At 45.0% G+C, this 20,348-nt stretch overlaps 1 protein-coding gene across 1 annotated transcript in view; it reads right to left on the bottom strand.

Annotated features, from left to right (window-relative positions):
- Window positions 1-20,348, bottom strand: part of LOC144499289 (uncharacterized) — a 324,178-nt gene that overhangs the window by 88,271 nt on the left and 215,559 nt on the right. Inside the window, exon 12 of the mRNA XM_078221404.1 lies at window positions 1,484-1,558. Coding sequence (XP_078077530.1) covers window positions 1,484-1,558 — 75 coding nt within the window. The remainder of the gene's footprint in view (window positions 1-1,483; window positions 1,559-20,348) is intronic.

Genomic DNA, 20,348 nt, shown 5'->3' with positions numbered 1-20,348 from the left:
GTTGTTTTGTCGAGATACAAACCGGAGATGCTTTCTTTCAATGTGATTACTGTCAGCCAAAGATTGAAAGCAATAAGATTTGCGCTGGCAGGTGAAATATTTTGGCTTGGAAGTAGCATTTTGTGGTCCATGATGAGTTTACATCTTCAATATTATCACACACCTCTGCTTCTACATGATTTCTCTCCCCAACACTAACAGCTACAGTCAGAAAGCATTGTGACAGAGCATTCTGCAGATAACCAATTATTGCAAGGAAGAGGGCAGCAAGTCAGATCAAACAGCAAATGTGATCCAGTTTTTATTGACTCTTGATGGATGGTTTACTGCCAGTACAAGACTGTTTGAGTCTGATATGGAAGAATCTGTAAAATGAAAACATACATTTTGTCAGGGAGGGGATTAAAGCCTCTGGATTGCGATGGTAAGGTGAGGAAAATCATTGGAATCATTTTACTCGTAAGCCTCTTCACTGTCCACTGACCAATTCTAAGGAAAGGAGGACTGAGGAAGGGGGAGCAGGGAGAGTTTTCAAGGAAACTCATTTTTTATTAGTAGCAATTTAACAAGAACATAGGCAACACAGCAGCTATGTTGTGTGTAGAAATGCCACACAAATGGCAATGGAATCTTGCTGTAATGCCATTGCCTGAGGGATATAAGTTTTAAGTGTTTTCTTTTAAGTTTATTTATTAGTGTCACAAGTAGGCTTACATTAACACTGCAATGAAGTTACTGTGAAAGTCCCCTAGTTGTCACACTCCGGCGCCTGTTCGGGTACACCGAGGGAGAATTTAGCACGGCCGATGCATTTAACCAGCACATTTTTCGGACTGTGGGAGGAAACCGGAGCACCCGGAGGAAACGCACGCAGACACGGGGAGAATGTGCGGACTCCACACGGAAAGTGACCCACGCCAGGAATCGAACCCGGGTCCCTGGCGCTGTGAGGAAGCAGTGCTAGCCACCGTGCCTCCGTGCCACCCCTATATAACGTTGTGGGCAGGAGATAGAGGAGAATTCACCTGTTCTTCCTCAAAATTGTGCTGCGTGATCCACCCAACTGGGAGGGGAGAGGGATCCGCATAGAAAGAAGACACTTCTGAGAGTGTAGCACTCCCTCAGCGAACTGGGATGTCAGCCTGGGTCACATGCTCAAGCCCTGGAATGGGACTCACTTTCAAAGCCCACTGACACAGATTCAAGAGTGCTGCCATTGAGCCCAGAACAGAATTCAGTCCTTTATCTCTGGGCTGACATTTGTGCAACACATCTTTAGCAACCTTGGTCCCTCCTCCCTGCAGCCCGTCCTGGACATGAGAATTGGCACAAATGCAAGGAAACAAAGTCAAACGATTTCACAACAGTTACATCTTAAAAAGAGCAGAAATGTGACGGAACAGAGTCAGAGAAATAACAAGGTTCACAGTTGTCTGATATTGGAAAGGAAATTCAGTGCACTCATTTATAAAATTCTCGTCACCTTATCACCTGCTGTCTTTTCCAATTCCTGTTTAGCAGCTAACAGTTTGCGTTCCAGATCACTCAGTTGCTGTGCCTGGGCAGAGAAAGATACAATAAACTGTGGTGCACAAGAGCAGAACGACATTATCGCGCAATCAACAATCTGCTTCAGCACAGTACACGATAACGGCACAATCTCACCAAACCATTAAAAGGTCATGGGTTGATTAATAAACACTGCTAGATAGTAATAGACTAATCATAATGTCCCATGTATTGGAGTGAATTTAGGTCTCAGTTCAAAAGATGGATAACTTCAGATGTGGAAGGCCATTTGAAGCTTGTACATCTGAAATGACCTTGACGTTCTGCTATATCTAACAACTCACCAAGCGCCTCTTTGTCAATACATTACCCTCACAAAGGAGGCTAACCATCAGAATGAGAGAACACTGGGCTTTGCAATAGTGGGTGGCTTCCATTATGCCCAGGGCATTATAGAGTTCTGATGAAAGCAAATCAACCTTTAACTCTCTCCACGGATGCTGTTTGACCTGCTGAGCTTTTCCAGCATTTTGTTTTCTTAGTTATTATAGTTATCTAGCTGCTATGAGGTCTTGTGGCACAGTCCTATCTCAAGGGCAGAAAACTTGGGTTTGAGTCCAGCCCCAGGATGTTATGGCCATGGAATCATAAAATTATAGAATCCCTACAGTGCAGAGGGAGGCCATTCAGCCCATCGAACCTGCACCACGACAATCCCACCCAAGCCCTTTCCCTGTAACCCCGTGTATTTAGACCATAAGACATAGGAGCAGAATTAGGCCACTCGGCCCATCGAGTCTGCTCTGCCATTCAATCATGGCTGATATTTTTCTCATCCCCATTCTCCTGCCTTTTCCCCATAACCTCTGATCCCCTTATTAATCAAGAACCTATCTATATTTACCCTTCTAATACTCCTAACACTAAGGGGTGATTTAGCATAGCCAATTCACCTAACTTGCACATCTTTGGAGTGTGGGAGGAAACCGGAGCACCCGGAGGAAACGCACACAGACATGGGGAGAATGTGCAAACTCCACACAGAAGGGACCCAAGACTCAAATCAAACCCAGGTCCTTGGTGCTGTGAGGCAGCAATGCATTCATATTGTGGCTAAGCAGTTTGCAAATCCTTCAAAGCACAGCAATGGCAGGCCTGAGAGTGGGAGAGATTCCAGTGGAAAGAATGTTGGAGCCTCCACCATCACTATCCATAGCTACAAGCTACAACATACAAGTAAAAAGCATGTGTTACCACAATAGAGTCATAGAGGTTTACAGCATGGAAACAGGCCCTTCGGCCCAACTCGTCCATGCCGCGCTATAACTCAGACTTCTTGGGTGAACTATAACAGAGTACCACCATGTAGTTACTTTTTTATTTATTCATTCATGGGACATGAGCGTCGCTGGGTGGCCAGCATTTGTTGCCCGTCCCTAGTTGCCCTTGTTCAGAGGGCAGTTGAGAGTCAACCACATTGCTGTAGCTCTGGAGTCACATGTAGGCCAGACCAGGTAAGGACAGCAGATTTCCTTCATTAAAGGACATTAGTGAACCAGATGGGTTTTTCCAACAATCGGCAATGGTTTCATGGTCATCAGTAGATTCTTAATTCCATATATTTTTTATTGAATTCAAATTCCACCACCTGCTCTATGAGATTTGAACCCAGGTCCCCGGAACATTAGCTGAGTTTATGGATTAATAGCCGAGTGATAATACCACTAGGCCGTCGCCTCTACTGACCACCAGAGAAAAGGCAGCAGCTTCTGGGAACAGAGAGGACTTCAGGAAGGACTTTAATATGTGCATTTCTGATTTAAATAGATCTCTTGATAGACAAATAGTTGTCGCACTTTCACAGTGGGTGAATGCTAAGCTGGCCAGTGAGAAAGCATTACTGGTGAGATTGTGAAGGTCCAGACTCTACAGTGGCAATAGTAGTAAAACTATCACTGTTTGTGTTACTGTTCCTCTTGTTAAGATGCCAGATTGGAAACCCCAAAGTATGTTCTAAAGGCTGACTGGATCCCAAACATTTTGCTATTTTGGCATTCATGTAGGGATAAAGTGTTTCACTCCAAACGTGATTCCATTGACACACAAGGAAGCTTTTATCATACACAAACTTTATTTGACAATATAGTTTAACTATAACAAATGAATTAGCTTCAGTGACAATCCCACTACAGCACTACCTCCCCATGTTCCAGTATATTATACTACACTCTAGTGCCGCTGGTGATTGTTGTATGAGATGGCCAAGCTAAAGCCCTGGGGTTTTTCAAACTTCAGACTTTATCAACTGACCCATTCACAAATTCAAATTTACACAGTCTTAAAATACCATTATATCATATATATATATTATATATATATATATAAACTAATGTTACGAAGGGGGAGGCTGATCGCCTCTCTGAGAACTAACACTTAACCACTCAAAGAGGAGTACCTCACCTCATAATCTGTTAAAGTGAGTGTGAGAAATAGTATGATCAGCACTTCAGCAACTTTTAGTGGTTAAATCAAAATAACTACCTTAAACTCTATAAAATCAACAAGTTACACTTTATTTATCTAACAGTGAACCGGTTAACTAAACTATTAACAAACCGAATAAAACACGATTCTAATGGAATTTTAGATAATTACAATTCCCACTTATTAACAAACAAAAATAGAACTTTTTTAGTCATTCAAAATACAACCAGGTTTTATCTTCTGGAATCTTCTGTCTTCTTTGCTGATTTCTTCCGTCTGGACCTCTGCCTTATTTTTGGTACCTTTTCTATTCAGATGAGGCTTTGAGCTAAAAGCTATTAGCTTTGGCAGAGATAGTTGCTGGTTGTGTGTGTCTCTCTCTCTCTGAAGCTGTGAGCTGTGGCAGAGGCAGTTGCTGGCTGGCTCTCTGGAGCTGGGAGCTGCCTCTTATACCCCCGATGATAGACCAAAATCCCCACAATAGGATTGGTTCTCAGGTTACCAAAACATCAAATTCAAATCTGATAGGCCGCTGCTATTCAGATGCCTAGTTTAAACTGATTGGGCAAACTTCAAAAACAGCCTGTTGTCTTGCCAACACTACTGCCGTGCCTCACGAAACAATGTTTCACTCTGTGCTCTCTGTGTACTTGCATTTGCACCTGTATCTCTCTTTTTAAAAAAAACCCTAAGTACAGAAAAAGCAAAACCACCTTTTAAACAAATTTACAAACACCAACTTTGCAACACTAACATGGCTATATAAAAAATTAATAAGCAGAGAAAGACTAGCTGGTCTTTCCCTTTATTCTTTCATGGGGTCAAGGTGGGATTAGGCTATTGAGTTGGATGGTCTTCCATTATCATAAAGAATGGCAGAGCAGGCTCAAAGGACCAAATGGCCTCCTCCTGCTCCTATTTTCTATGTGTCTATATTACTTGGCATCGTTGGCAAAGCCAGCATTTGTTGCCTGTCCCTAACTGTCCTTGAATTGAATAATTCAGAGGATAGTTAAGAGTCAACCCATTGCAGTTGGTCTGGTGTCACATGTAGACCAGACTGTGTGAGGACAGCAGATTCCCTTCCTTAAAGGATATTAGTGAACCCTCGATGATTATTTCATGGTCACTCTTACATGAGAGTACCTTTATCTTCAAAAAGTATGAACAGAATTTAAATTCTACCAGCTGCCATGATGGGGTTTGAACCTGTGTCCCCAGAGCATTAGTTTGGGCCTTGAGATTACGAGTCCAGTGACATTCTTCTTGTGCCACCGCCTGCTCAATTCAAATGCTGCCCCATCATAACTAAATACTTCTTTCTCCCAACCTCACCATCCGCCCACTTGTCCACCCCCACACCATGTAATCCGTATAACCTTTAATATTATGGTTATAGGTGTGAGGGTGGCACGGTAGCACAGTGGTTAGCCTCACAGCGCCAGGGACTCAGGTTCAATTCTAACCTTGGGTGACTGTCTGTGTGGAGTTTGCTTGTTCTCCCCATGTCTGCGTGGGTTTCTTTCGAGTGCTCCGGTTTCCTCCCGCATTCCAAAGATGTGCGGGATAGGTTGATTGGCCATGCTAAATTGCCCTTTAATGTTCCAGGATACCTAAGTTAGAGGGATTAGTGGGGTAAGTATATAGGGTTGGGGGGATAAGACCTGGGTGGGATTGTTGTCGATGCAGGCTCGATGGGCCGAATGGCCTCCTTCTGCACCGTAGGGTTTCTATGATTTCTATGATTCTATGACTGTCTATGTGATGGAGTCTGCACGTTCTCCCCGTGTCTGCATGGATTTCCTTTGGGTGCTCCGGTTACCTCCCACACTCCAAAGAAGTGCAGGTTAGACCATAAAACCATAAGACATAGGAGCGGAAGTAAGGCCATTCGGCCCATCGAGTCCACTCCACCATTCAATCATGGTTGATTTCAACTCCATTTACCCGCTCTCTCCCCATAGCCCTTAATTCCTCGAGAAATCAAGAATTTATCAATTTCTGTCTTGAAGACGCTCAACGTCTCGGCCTCCACAGCCCTCTGTGGCAATGAATTCCACAGACCCACCACTCTCTGGCTGAAGAAATTTCTCCTCATCTCTGTTCTAAAGTGACTCCCTTTTATTCTAAGGCTGTGCCCCCGCGTCCTAGTCTCCCCTGTTAATGGAAACAACTTCCCTACGTCCATCCTATCTAAGCCGTTCATTATCTTGTAAGTTTCTATCAGATCTCCCCTCAACCTCCTAAACTCCAATGAATATAATCCCACGATCCTCAGACGTTCATCGTATGTCAGGCCTACCATTCCTGGGATCATCCGTGTGAATCTCCGCTGGACCCGCTCCAGTGCCAGTATGTCCTTCCTGAGGTGTGGGGCCCAAAATTGCTCACAGTACTCCAAATGGGGCCTAACCAGTGCTTTATAAAGCCTCAAAAGTACATCCCTGCTTTTGTATTCCAAGCCTCTTGAGATAAATGACAACATTACATTTGCTTTCTTAATTACGGACTCAACCTGCAAGTTTACCTTTAGAGAATCCTGGACTAGGACTCCCAAGTCCCTTTGCACTTTAGCATTATGAATTTTGTCACCGTTTAGAAAATAGTCCATGCCTCTATTCTTTTTTCCAAAGTGTACGACCTCGCACTTGCCCACGTTGAATTTCATCAGCCACTTCTTGGACCACTCTCCTAAACTGTCTAAATCTTTCTGCAGCCTCCCCACCTCCTCAATACTACCTGCCCCTCCACCTATCTTTGTATCATCGGCAAACTTGGCCAGAATGCTCCCAGTCCCGTCATCTAGATCGTTAATATATAAAGAGAACAGCTGTGGCCCCAACACTGAACCCTGCGGGACACCACTTGTCACCGGTTGCCATTCTGAGGTTAGCTGGATTGGCCGTCCTAAATTGACTCTTAGTGTCAGGGGGATTAGCAGGGTAAGTACATGGGGTTACGAGGATAGGGCCTGGGTGGGATTCTTGTCAGTGCAGGAGGGATGGGCCCAATGACCTCTTTCTGCACTGTAGGGATTCAATGATTGTGAACAAAATTTATAATAATTAAGAAATTGTGAAAATACATTAAATATGCATCCCGATTTGTGATTTGTAATCACATTAATTAAAATTAATCAATTGAGAAAGCTTACTAATTGTCCCTAAAATGGGCTATTAAGCCAGAAATGTACTCACATTTTGTTAATGATGCATCTTCTACACTGACGAATACATTCAGAAATTAATTAGTTCAATTTGGCTTCTTAAATAAGATATTGAAGCTTCCTTGTGTAAAATGTTTATTTTTTGGCATGACAATTAAATTAGGGTTCCATGTACAAAAATGTAATTCCTTCACAACAATGTAAACATGGAGTGAAGGGAGGCTGTGGAGCACAATTGGTTCGAAAACCGTCCTTACATCTTTAATGTTTGAATCCGGCTGGTGGCATTAACGCCTGTAGCCTTTCCGCTGACTATCAGCGATAGGATTTCACTGTCCTAAACCAATTAGTCAGCATTAATCCATGGTACAAAACTCTGCTTAATGTGGCACTAATTGGCAAGGATCAGGGACTGGGATTCATGAATGTAACGCTCAAATAGAATCTTCCTCTTTCGCCCAGCTGTGGCATTTGTCTAATAGAAGTCCGCTTAGTCGAATCGGTGGGGTGACAGTCAGTCTTTTGCTGAAAGGTCGAATCTTGTGTGCTCTGCATTTGTAAAATAAAATGCGGTTGGTTGGATCTTTTGCCGCGTCCTTTATTCCACCGGATCGACATGACATTTACCTGACTTGGAATGGATACAGAGTGCCAGACTGCAAAGAGTATTACATTCCCCCAGCACTGGGATCCTTCAACTTAATAAGGACATAAGTCTGGCTAAGATATATGTGCAGTCACTGCAGGCCTTCTCCGTGTCAAGCTAAATAAAAGAATTGCAAAAAATTTAATCTTCAATAGGAGCAATTGAGAAGCTCCTTCAGCCAAAGATAGAGATTAAATGTTATTCAGACAGACCAAAAGAGTCATGATTATTCCTTAGTTTATGCTAACTGCACCAGGCTGCATGTCCAAAGATGTGCCGGTTGGTAGACTAATCATGGTAAGTGCCAGATTATGGAGATAGGGCAGGAGTAATGGGCCTGGGTAAAATGCTCTTTCAGAGAGTTGGTGCAGACTCAATGGGCCGAATGGCCTCCTTCTACGCTGTAGGGATTCTATGTTTCAAAAGCTCTATGTCCATGTCAATGAGGCAAGATTATTGCACACCCATGTTAGGGAGGAGAAAACTAATCAGCCTCAATGAAAAAACATTCCTCCCTACAACTATCCAGGGTGACACACGTTGCAGATATCAAGTAGGAGGTCTTGTGGTGCAGTAGGTAGCGTTCCTGCCTCTGAATCAGAAGTTCCAGGTTCGAGTCCCATCCCAGGACTTGATGGCCAAGGAAGGTGTGTTCATAATAGCCAAACAGGTTGAGGGTCAACCTGTAAGATCCTTCCAACAGGTCAATGGCTGGTGATAAGAGTGAGCAAGAATCCAAGTCAGCCATGCTTGGTGTGGAGTGGTGCCCCTCAAAGCTATAAGTCACTGGTGACACACTAGCAAGCTATGCCGGGAAGCTATGGAAACGGATGGAAGTCTGCCTTAATGCACCACTTGGTGCGGGAAGAGAATTGGAGATTCTACTGAGGAATGATGCACTTGCAGAAACTTCATTCGTGAACAACAAGGGATTTACTGACAAAGATCTCCAACAGCAACAACATGTCTGCAGTTCATTCTGGAATGCCTCCTGCCTAAGAGACCTCTCCCCGGGGGTGATTCCCCATTCTGAGTCCCGATTGGTCACCCAGACCAGTTGACCCTTACACTGTGTGTTGCCCTTAAAGGGACAATCACCACCTGAGGATAGGGTGCAGGCTCTAGTTTTGAGATTGGCCTAATCAGAAGAACCCAGTGAGATGTCTTACCTGACTGGGACTCACAAGCAAAGAATGCTAATTTGGGTGAGACAATGGAGGGTTGTAGAAATCACAACCGCAATGAGCTAAAATATTGAAGAGGGATGGGAAAAGTGGAGTGAAGCAAGGAGTTAGTTTTAAAAGTAACTGTTTTACATAAATATATCGTAGTAGCTAGCGATAGATTATGGAAACTTCTGAATCGACCCGACTCTAATAGTTATGAAGCATTATATTCCTTATACTTGGGTGAACTTGCATGTGGTGATTTGAAGGATTATGTTGCTTTATAAGAAGGGGGTTTGTGACGTAAAATATATTATTGTGAAGGCAAGCATCCTTGAGAAAGCATGAAATTTTGTCAGATGCAAGGTTTCTTTCTGGTGTTCTTTACTGAGTGATGCTGGCCATGGGGACTTTGATTCCAAAATAGATGAGAATAGTGCATCCATGCTGGAGTTGAGGAGATCCCTTTTAACAGAAAAAAAGCATCAAAATGTGATTCCTCTTAGTCCATGCAGTTGCATGAGGTGGATATTGCTTTCTCCATTTCAACTCCTCCTCCTCCAGAGGTGTCCTCCGGATCCCACAAATAGTGGCTGAGCCTTCAGAACTGCAAGGTTCGAGAAGGCCAATGCACCACCAAAAACATAGTGACCCTCCCAGGCGTGTACTGCATGATCGTGCAGATTGATCCGAACAGCAAACCTTTGCTTTAGGGGATCAATGACTTGCCTTAGCGTGACTTAATGGCTTTCATTGAAATTCCCTCTGTCAGGCAACAGAGGTCGGATTAAGTGATCTATATTCGTCTTGTCAAATATTGGAAATAAGGTATAGACTTAAGTGGGTTTAATTTAGTTTCTTGCGTAAGAAACTCGAGTTAAATTCATGTTAATCAAAGGTGTTTGCACGTATGGGGGTTTTTGGTTTCAGTTCAAACTGTTTTCTATTGTGCTGAAAGAGTTTATGATGGGAAAAGTAAATGCAAGATTGGACAAAAGAATGAGATGTTGCTTAGCAACCAGGGACACTTTTAGGGGAAATACTTTTTGAGTTTGCTTTAAACAGTGGTTAGCACTGCTGCCTCATAGCGCCAGGGACCCAGATTCGATTCCCAGCTTGGGTCACTGTCAGTACGGAGTCTGCATGTTCTCCCCATGTCTGTATGGGTTTCCTCCATGTGCTCCAATTTCTTCCCACAGTCCAAAGATGCGTGGGTTAGATACATTGGCCATGTTAAATTCTGCTTCAGTGTACCCGAACAGGTGTTGGAGTGTGGCGGCTGGGGGATTTTCACAGTAACCTCACTGCAGTGTTAATGTAAGCCTACTTGTGACACTGATAAATAAATAAAACATAGGCAGTTGGAGATAGGAAGCTAGGGAAGGAACAGCAGGAAAGCGATACAATGGAGCAATGGGAAGCGATGCGAAGTGCCTTCATGCTGCAGATTTTCTGATAGGCATTACAACACCTCGAGAAGCAGTGCAGTGCAAATGTATTTTGCATCCGAAATATCCCCCTTCCTTCGGAACAGAATTCAAACTCTCGAGCTGCATTGGTGGGATTTGAACTTTATATTTTCTAGATTTAATAGTGTGTGGCATGGCAGAATCCACTGCATTTGTTTGGGGCAGAAAAGATTGATCATTTGTGAGTTGGCATCAGATGACTTTATTAATTATTTGCAAGTTGAGCTAATGGACAACTCATTATTGTCCCCACCACGGGCTTACCGCTGGCAGCTCCTCCATGGGCTAAGTGGTCTGACCATTTGCAATTACTATTGGCATCGATTACAAAATTACTGCCAAAACTACAGCCAGCAGGGTCAGCTATTCCGGGAGCGTTCAAGCAACTGCTCAAAGTCACCTTCTGAAGGCCTCAGATACTGTCACCCACCCTGTAACAATATATCATGGAATCCCTACAGTGCAAAGGAGGCCCTTCGGCCCATCGAGTCTGCACTGAATACAATCCAACCCAGATCCTATCCCCATAACCCCGTTCATTTACCCTAGCTAGTCCCCCTGACACGAAGGGGCAATTTAGCATGGCCAATCCACCTAACCTGCACATCTGAACTGTGGGAGGAAACCGGAGCACCCAGAGGAAATTCATGCAGACACGGGGAGAATGTGCCGACTCCACACAGATAATGACCCAAGCCAGGAATCAAACCTGGGTCCCTGGCACTGCGAGACAGCAGTGCTAACCAGTGTGCCACCGTGCCACCCCTCAACTAAACAATACTTTGTGAAATGAGGTGTGATCTGAATCATCCAAAACATTGCCAAACATCATGCCAAAACATTGAATGTATTGAAGAGGCGGCGAGATATAGCACTTGGGGTGAATGGGATCAAAGGTTATGGGGAGAAAGCAGGATTAGGCCATTGAGTTGGATGATCAGCCATGATCGTGATGAATAGTGGAGCAGACTCGAAGGGCCAAATGGCCTCCCCCTGCTCCTATCTTCTATATTTCTATGTTTCTATCCCATCAACTAAACAATTGAATACAATCCAACCCAGATCCTATCCCCATAACCCCATGCATTTACCCTAGATAGTCCCCCTGACACGAAGGGGCAATTTAGCATGGCCAATCCACCTAACCTGCACATCTGAACTGTGGGAGGAAACCGGAGCACCCGGGTGGCACGGTAGCACAGTGGTTGGCACTGCTGCTTCACAGCTCCAGGGACCTGGGTTCGATTCGCGGCTTGGGTCACTGTCTGTGTGGAGTTTGCACATTCTCCTCGTGTCTGCGTGGGTTTCCTCCGGGTGCTCCGGTTTCCTCCCACCGTCCAAAGATGTGTGGGTTAGGTTGATTGGCCATGCTAAAAATTGCCCTTAGTGTCCTGAGATGCGTAGGTTAGAGGGATTAGTGGGTAAATATGTAGGGATATGGGGGTAGGGCCTGGGTGGGATTGTGGTCGGTGCAGACTCGACGGGCCGAATGGCCTCTTTCTGTGCTGTAGGGTTTCTTTCTTTCTATGATTTCTAATACTCGGTACAAGACGCTCCGAAACACAGTGGTCGTGGATCAGGCGCACTGAAATCACTCTGTGCAACTCGCAGGCAGCGAGTGCCATAGTCTTCAAAGTTCCCGATCAATTTTATTTCCCATTTAAATCCACAAAATATCATTTTTATTCTTCAGAGTGTATCCACTGCATGGGTTTAAGGCTGAGAAGTGACTCAATCATTTCTCTAGGTGAGTTTCCCTGCTGACACAAACCCCCCATGGATCTACTGTCGACTGCACAACACGAGCAAATGTTGCTAGCATGAATTGGCTCACAGAATCTGGTGATGCCTGTAATTATTTTGAGATGAGGGTCAAGGGAGCTAATTAATTATTTTCATTCATTACTGATAAATTAAATTGGCGCATGGGGAATGGCAGCACCAAGAATAAAATATATTTATGGAGAGCCACACAGTGTATTTGAGATTTCCTTTCAGTAATTAAATGCCATGGGATGTATTCATTATTTGGAGGTTGGGTTCAGGAAAATTTCGCCCCCCCCAAGTTGACCTTCCAATAGTAATGATGGAATTAGTGGAGCATTAGGTTCATTTGTCTTCTCCGGCTTTTTTATTTCATGTCTGCCATGGAATATATCACAAATTCTTTTGTACCAGCAAATGGGGTGGCACGGTGGCACAGTGGTTAGCACTGCTGCCTCACAGCTCCATGGACCCAGGTTCAATTCCAGTCTCGGGTTACTGTCTGTGTGGAGTTTGCACATTCTCCCTGTGCCTGCGTGGGTTTCCTCCGGTTTCCTCCCACAGTCCAAAAATGTGCAGATTAGGTGGATTGGCCATGCTAAACTGCCCCTTCATGTCCGTAGGTGAGATGGGATTAGCTGTGGTTAATGTGTCAGATTATAGAGATAGGGTGGGGATAAGGGCCTTGGTAAAATAATCTGTCAGAGAGTTAGTGCAGACCCGATGGGCCGAATGGCCTCTCATGCACTGTAGGGATTCTATGATTCTTCTTCTATGAAACACAGCTGGCAAGATTATGTGTTACTAAGCAGGGCTCCTGATAAGTAGACCTTAGATCTACTCCTGATAAGTAGACCTAAGGAATGTAAGTAGCACAGTCAATGCCACTTTGCCAAAAGGAGGTATCAGACAATTCTTAGGCAACAAATAACAATGATCACCAGACAGGCATGAGTTTAAATATTGTGATATGAGGAAGTCATTGATTCCTGAGGTATATATAAAGTGAGTCCCATTTTCAAGATTACAGATTCCTGGATATTTTGAAGGCATCTCATTTAGGAATTGTCTCTATTGATGATCAGTGGGGCTTGAATTTTATTGAGAAGTTAGAGATCCCATACCTGGGGTCAAAGTGGGCAGTGACTATCCTGCAGACGGCTACGGGACCCAAGGTTTAATTTTGCCGTTGACAGCCAAATCCAGTGACCACCGCCGTGACCACTATCCAATTAAGGAGAGTAGCCCGCCCCCAAGTGTTGTCAACCCCGATGTGAGGGCCAACCGCTCTTCACTTGCCAGAATAGATGCAGCTCCAACAACACTCAAGAAGCTTTACAACATCCAGGACAAAGCTTGATTGGCACTACATCGACAAACATTCATTCCCTCCACCCCGGCACTCAGTAGCAGCAGTGTGTACTATCTATAAGATCCACTGCAGCAGTTCACCAAATATCCTTAGACAGCACCTTCCAAAATCACAACCATTTTCATCTAGAAGGACAAGGGTAGCAGATGCCTGGCAACACCACCACCTGCAAATTCCCCTCCAAGCCACTCACTATTCTGACTTGGAAATATATCGCCATTCCTTCACTGTCACTGGGTCAAAATCCTGGAATTGCCTCCCTAACGGCATTGTGGGTCAACTCACAGCACATGGACTGCAGCGATTCAAGAAGGCAGCTCACCACCACCTTCTCACAGGCAAGTAGGGATGGGCAATAAATGCTGACCAGCCAGCGACACCCATATGCCATGAATGAATTAGAAAACACTCAGCAGTGCTGGACCTTCACTTTAGGGTGTTGCTGAGCACCCTCAAAGAAAGGCAAGTGGAGGTTGCCAAGGAAGGCTTGAGGAAGGGAAGGAATGGGTCACAAGGCAGGGAGACCCTGATGATGGTGGGTAGGGTGGCTCCTGTGGTAGCAACGGGATGTTAGGCACATGGACCCCAACCAACACCCCCCCCCCACATCCGGAGTCCACAGGGAGGCAATCAGGTCACTGACCCATCGCCCATTGTGGCAACAAACTCTCTAAATGTGGATAAAATGCCTCAGGGATTGGAAAGCAGCCCTTAACTGGCTCACCTGCCAACTTTCCCACTGCTGGCAAACTGACGTAATGGCAAGAAGATTTTTGCATCCTCCAACGCCTTGCTCTGCCATTTTGCCAACCTGCCCGGCTCCCAACCCATTCCCAAAGGGCCCGGAAAATTCTGATCTGTTACTCCATAATAATCTGCTTTCCTGTGATGCTCAAGTTCATAAGATATAGGAGCAGAGGGCCATTTGGCCCATCGAGTCTGCTTTGCCATTGATCATGGCTAATATGCTCCTCATCCCCATTTTCCTGCCTTCTGTCCAACTTTTCCTTAAATTTACTCACTGTCCCGACATCCACTGCACTTTGGGATAGAGAATTCCACAGATTCACAACCCTTTGGGAGAAATAGTTTCTCCTCAACTCTGTTTTAAATTTGCTACCCCTTATCCTAAGACCTCTCGTCCTAGAATGCCTCACAGGAAGAAGCATCTGCGCCACGTCTACTTTATCCATACCTTTTATCATCTTGTATACCTCAAGGTGGTCATGGAGAGGTAGGAAGACATTTAAAACATCATTTTTCTTTCTTCATGGCCATTTCCCCTGCAACTCCCCAGGCCAATAGAGATTGCTCTGTGTGCGGGATGTAGTCTCAGACCTAATAGAGATCCCACAACTAACCTCGCTGAAAAAGATTATCGTGGTTTATGGGAGCTTGCTGTTCAAAAATTGGCATTTCCAATATTAAAACGTCACTTCAAAAGTACTCCCTTTGGCTGTGAGGCACGAAAGCACTAAAAATCTTATATAGAATTCAGAAGAAAGTTCATCACCTAAAGAGTAGTGAGAATGTGGAACTCATTACCACAGGAAGTGGCTGAAGTGAATAGTTTCGACACATTTAATCGGAAACTAGTAAACCACAAAGGGAGAAACTTATGATGGTGGGTTTAGAGGAGAAAGATGGGAGGGGTTCAATTGGAGCATAAACACCATCATGTACTGGTTGGGTTGAATGGCCTGTTAGTGTGCCCTATAGAATCATAGAATCCCTACAGTGCAAAAGGAGGCCATTCAACCCATTGAGTCTGCACTGACTCTCCGACGGACCATCTTACCCAGGCCTATCCCCATAACCACATATATGTATCCTGCTAATCCCCCTAACATACATATCTTTGGATACTAAGGGGCAATTCAGCATGGCCAATCCACCTGACCTGCACATCTTTGGACTGTGGGTGGAAACCGGAGCACCCAGAGAAAACCCACGCAGACACAGTGAGAACATGCAGGCTCCACACAGACAGTCACCCGAGGCCAGGTGTCTATGTCATTCCCTGTAATAATTTTAATTCAACTGATAGTGCCAGGTCTTGCAAAATTATAAACAGATCTTGCCTATCATAGGTATGATTTAGTTAAACAGTGTTAAGTCATGTGATGTTAGATCATAGCCACCATTAGAGGATATTTGTATTGAGCGTCACGATGGCACAGTGGTTAGCACTGTTGCCTCACAGCGTCAGGGACCCGGGTTCGATTCCCGGCTTGGGTCACTGTCTGTGTGGAGTTTGCACGTTCTCCCCGTGTCTGCGTGGGTTTCCTCCGGGTGCTCCGGTTTCCTCCCACAGTCCAAAGACGTGTGGATTAGGTGCATTGGCTATGCTAAATTGCCCCTCAGTGTCCTGGGATGCCTAGGTTAGAGGGATTCGCGGGATAAATATGTGGGGTTATGGGGATAAGGCCTGGGTTGAATTGTGGTTGGTGCAGACTCGATGGGCCAAATGGCCTCTTTCTGCACTGTAGGGATTTTATGATTCTGTCAGTCTGAGCTGGTTACAAAATGAAAGGTGATGACTCACATCATCAAAGTTTTCATTGCTTTAGATATCAAAAATGGGAAAGGAATTAGTATTCGATAAAGAGCACCTATAGATTCACGGTGGAAACTTACATGCAATACTCAAAACCTTTCTACAGTAGTTGCTCCCCCAGCTCCCTGCCTGATATTAACATTCAGTATATCATTCAATTTCTACCCAGGGAGTTCCTTTGGTTATGTACATTTAGTCATTATATTCACTCTAAGGCCTGTTGCCTTGCCAATAGATCAAAATGTGAGAAAGGCTGAAGATGAATGAGTTGAATTTTAAGACACAAGTATAGATTTTGAAGCAGTTGCTATTCTAAGCTCCAATGATAGCCTCTACGTCGGGAGCTTGGCTGTTGTCTGCTCCCCCTGTGTGAAAGTGCACATCGAATACCAGGAGCTGAATTTCTGGGGAAATGACTCCTTTTTTAAAATAAAGATATGGACCGGAACTTTCCCAGCACGCCCGGCCCGGGAATGGGGAGGGCGCGGCTCGTAGAACGGAATTCTCCATTGGCCTCGGGCGGGCTTTTACGAGCAACGATTGATGCGAGAGATCTTTTGCAGCAAACATGAGGATTAAGAACGCACATCTCGGGATAACATTGCGAAAGTGACGCCATCCGCTGAAAGGGAATTGCAAGTTTGGTTGTAACAAATATCCAAATTATCTTAGTGTTTAACTCATTGGCACTTCTCTTCCAAGAATGCCTTCCCTGAAGAAGTACTGTTCTTCTCTCCAACAGAATTTCCATTTGTCTTCTTTACCCTGATCACCATCACTGCTTTCCATAAGACCATAAGACGTAGTGGCAGAATTAGGCCACTCGGCCCATCGGGTCTGCCCCACCATTCAATCATGGCTGATTTCCATTTCCCTCCTATTACCCTCTGCCACCTCTCCCTCCCGCCCACTCCCCCCCCGCCCCACCCTCATAGTATAAATCTTTTCTGATTTTCTTTGCTCTTAGTTCTGACGAAGGGTCATCCAGACTTGAAACGTTGGCTCCATTCTCTCTCCAAGATGCTGTCAGTCCTGCTGAGGTTTTCCAGCGTTTTCTGTTTTTGTTTCAGATTCCAGCATCCTCAGTATTGTGTTTTGTATTGCCAAATACAAAGCTGTTCTTAACATAACACTGAGTGGAAATATTCTTCTTATATTTGCTTAGTTAAAAGTGGTGAGTTTGATTAGGCCTAAGTGGCTCATTCAATGGTGGCCTCCATTGTACAAGTTAGCCAACACTATAATAGTTGGCACTCATCGGTTCTAGGGACGAGTATAATAGACCAATTCAAACTTGACTTTCTGATTTTTGTAAACAATATGTTCATTGAATTCCTGTCAGGTTATGTGTTCATATCATTGACATTAGTCTTTTGTTCATTAGATTTTTCTGGTACTGAAAGACCCCTTGGACAGGTGAAGGTTTCTTTAATAATGAAGTTCATGTCATAGACACAGTTAGACATATTTTGGTGATTGGGAAGCTCACCCATGGTCAGCTGGTCAGCCTCCTGTTCGGGCTGAGAGGAGGCCACATTTATTTCTGTCCTCATTGGACCTTTAGCAGCTGAGCTGTAGGGTGTCAAACAGGCATGTTGACACAGCCCGCAAGTTTGCTCTAAAAACAGAGCCTGAGCTGCGTTCAGCAAGACAAGTTGAGTTACCTGAGCCAACTGAGTTGAGGAGGAACTTCTTCACCCAAAGGGTTGTGAATCTGTGGAATTCCCTGCCCAGTGAAGCAGTTGAGGCTACCTCATCGAATGTTTTTAAGGCAGAACAGTAAAGGGATTAAGGGTTATGGTGAGCGGGCGGGTAAGTGGAGCTCAGTCTACGAAAAGATCAGCCATGATCTTATTGAATGGCGGAGCAGGCTCGAGGGGCCAAATGGCCTACTCCTGCTCCTAGTTCTTATGTTCTTGTGTAAGTTACAGGGGTGCAGAGGGACACAATCGCCTCAGTAGAGGTGATGTTTGATTTGATTTGATTTATTGTCACATGTATTAGCACACAGTGAAAAGTATTGTTTCTTGCGCACTATACAAAGCATACCGTTCATAGAGAAGGAAAGGAGAGAGTGCAGAATGCAGTGTGACAGTCATAGCTAGGGTGTGGAGAAAAATCAACTCAGTGTGAGGTAGATCTATTCAAAGGTCTGATGGCAGCAGGGAAGAAGCTGTTCTTGAGTCGGTTGGGAAGTGACCTCAGACTTTTGTATCTTTTTCCTGACAGAAGGTGGTGGAAGAGAGAATGTCCGGGGTGTGTGGGGTCCTTGATTATGCTGGCTGCTTTTCTGAGGCAGCGGGAAGTGTAGACAGAGTCAATGGATGGGAGGCTGGTTTGCATGATGGATTGGGCTCCATTCACAACCTTTTCTAGTTCCTTGCGGTCTTGGACAGAGCAGAAGCCATACCAAGCTGTGATACAACCAGAAATAATGCTTTCTATGGTGCATCTGTAAAAGCTGGTTAGAGTCATAGCAAGCATGCCAAATTTCCTTGGTCTTCTGAGAAAGTAGAGGCGTTGGTGGGCTTTCTTAATTATAATGTTGGCATGGGGGGACCAGGAGAGGTTGTTGGTGATCTGGACACCGAAAAACTTGAAGCTTTCGACCATTTCTACTTCATCCCCGTTGATATAGACAGGAGCATGTCCTCCGCCACACTTCCTGAAGTCGATGACTATCTCCTTCATTTTGTTGACATCGAGGGAGAGATTATTGTTGCCGCACCAGTTCACCAGATTCTCTATCTCATTCCTGTACTCCATCTCATCATTGTTTGAGATCCGACCCACTACGGTGGTGTCGTCAGCAAACCTGAAAATCGAGTTGGAGGGGAATTTAGTCACACAGTCATACCTGTGTAAGGAGTATAGTAAGGGGCTGAAGACACAGCCTTGTGGGTCACTGGTGTTGAGGATGATCGTGGAGGATGTATTGTTGCCTATCTTACTGATTGCGCTCTATGGGATCAGAAGTCTAGGGTCCAGTCTTAGAGGGAGGAGCCGAGGCCCAAGCCACGGAGTTTGGAGATGGATTTCACAGGAATAATGGTTTGAAGGCTGAGCTGTAATCAATAAATAGGAGTCTGACATAGGTGTCTTTGTTATCTAGGTGTTCCAGGGTTGAGTGCAGGGCCAGGAAGATGGATCCAATAGCAATTGATGTGACCCCTGTGGTGGACTTCAGTCATGCCTGGACACATCCCCTGCCGGCTCGGCTCCTCTCCTTGTCACCTAGTATAAAGGTGGCTGTCTCCTCCCCCTGTTCTGAGCTGCTGAAACAGCCTTACAGTCGCAAGCTCGAGCTAGGACCCGCAGGGCGCGCAGAAATTGGGCGCATGATTCTCCTGGCTGCTGCTTGCGAGTAGCCAGGAGATGTCTGGCGTAGACCACGTTAGGGCTCTTTCGAAACTGCCCTTTTAAAAGTTCTATAGCATCCACGTATGTAGTAGCGTCCCGAAAGATACCGTAGACTGCATCACTTACCCGGGCGCAGAGCACGTGGAGCTTATCGCCGTCGGAGTAGATGACCGCAGCGGCATCGATGAATGCTTCAAAGCAGTCCAGCCAATGGTCAAATTTATCAGAGACTCCGACCTCTCGAGGGTCTAATGTTAACTTGTCGGGTTTTAAAAGCTGCTCCATGTCGGTCAAATGTTATGAATAAAATTCGTACGCTACCAATTTGGCAAAAGACTATTTGTGTGCCAATACAACTGTAGGCTTTTATTCATAACAGAATCAGGAGCAGATCCCAACAGGTAACCGACCCGAACTGAACAGCGGGAGGAGACAGCCACCTTTATACTAGGTGATAAGGGGAGGAGCCGAGCCGGCAGGGGGTGTGTCCAGGCATAACAAACACACAACGGTGGTCCAGGCAGGACAAAGGCACAACTGAAGTCCACCACAACCCCGTCAGATCTGGTAAAGACAGACAGACTTGCATTTATATTGCACTTGCCATGACCACTGTCTGTCTCAAAGTGCTTTACAGCTAATGAAGTACTTTTTGAATTAGGTTCACTGTTGTAATGTCGCAAAAACAGCAGCCAATCTGTACACAGCAAGCTCCCAAAACAGCAAAGTGATCACGAGCAAATAATCTGTTTTTGTGAAGTTGATTGAGGACACCAGGGATAACTCTGCTTCTTTTCTGTGAAACTGTGTCATGGGATCTTTTACATCCACCAGACAGGGTCGACAAGGCCTCAG

This window comes from Mustelus asterias, chromosome 9, assembly GCF_964213995.1.
Source record: "Mustelus asterias chromosome 9, sMusAst1.hap1.1, whole genome shotgun sequence".
Lineage (NCBI taxonomy): Eukaryota > Metazoa > Chordata > Chondrichthyes > Carcharhiniformes > Triakidae > Mustelus > Mustelus asterias.
Note: the sequence above shows the minus strand (reverse complement) of the source record. Positions and strands in the feature narration are given on the sequence as shown.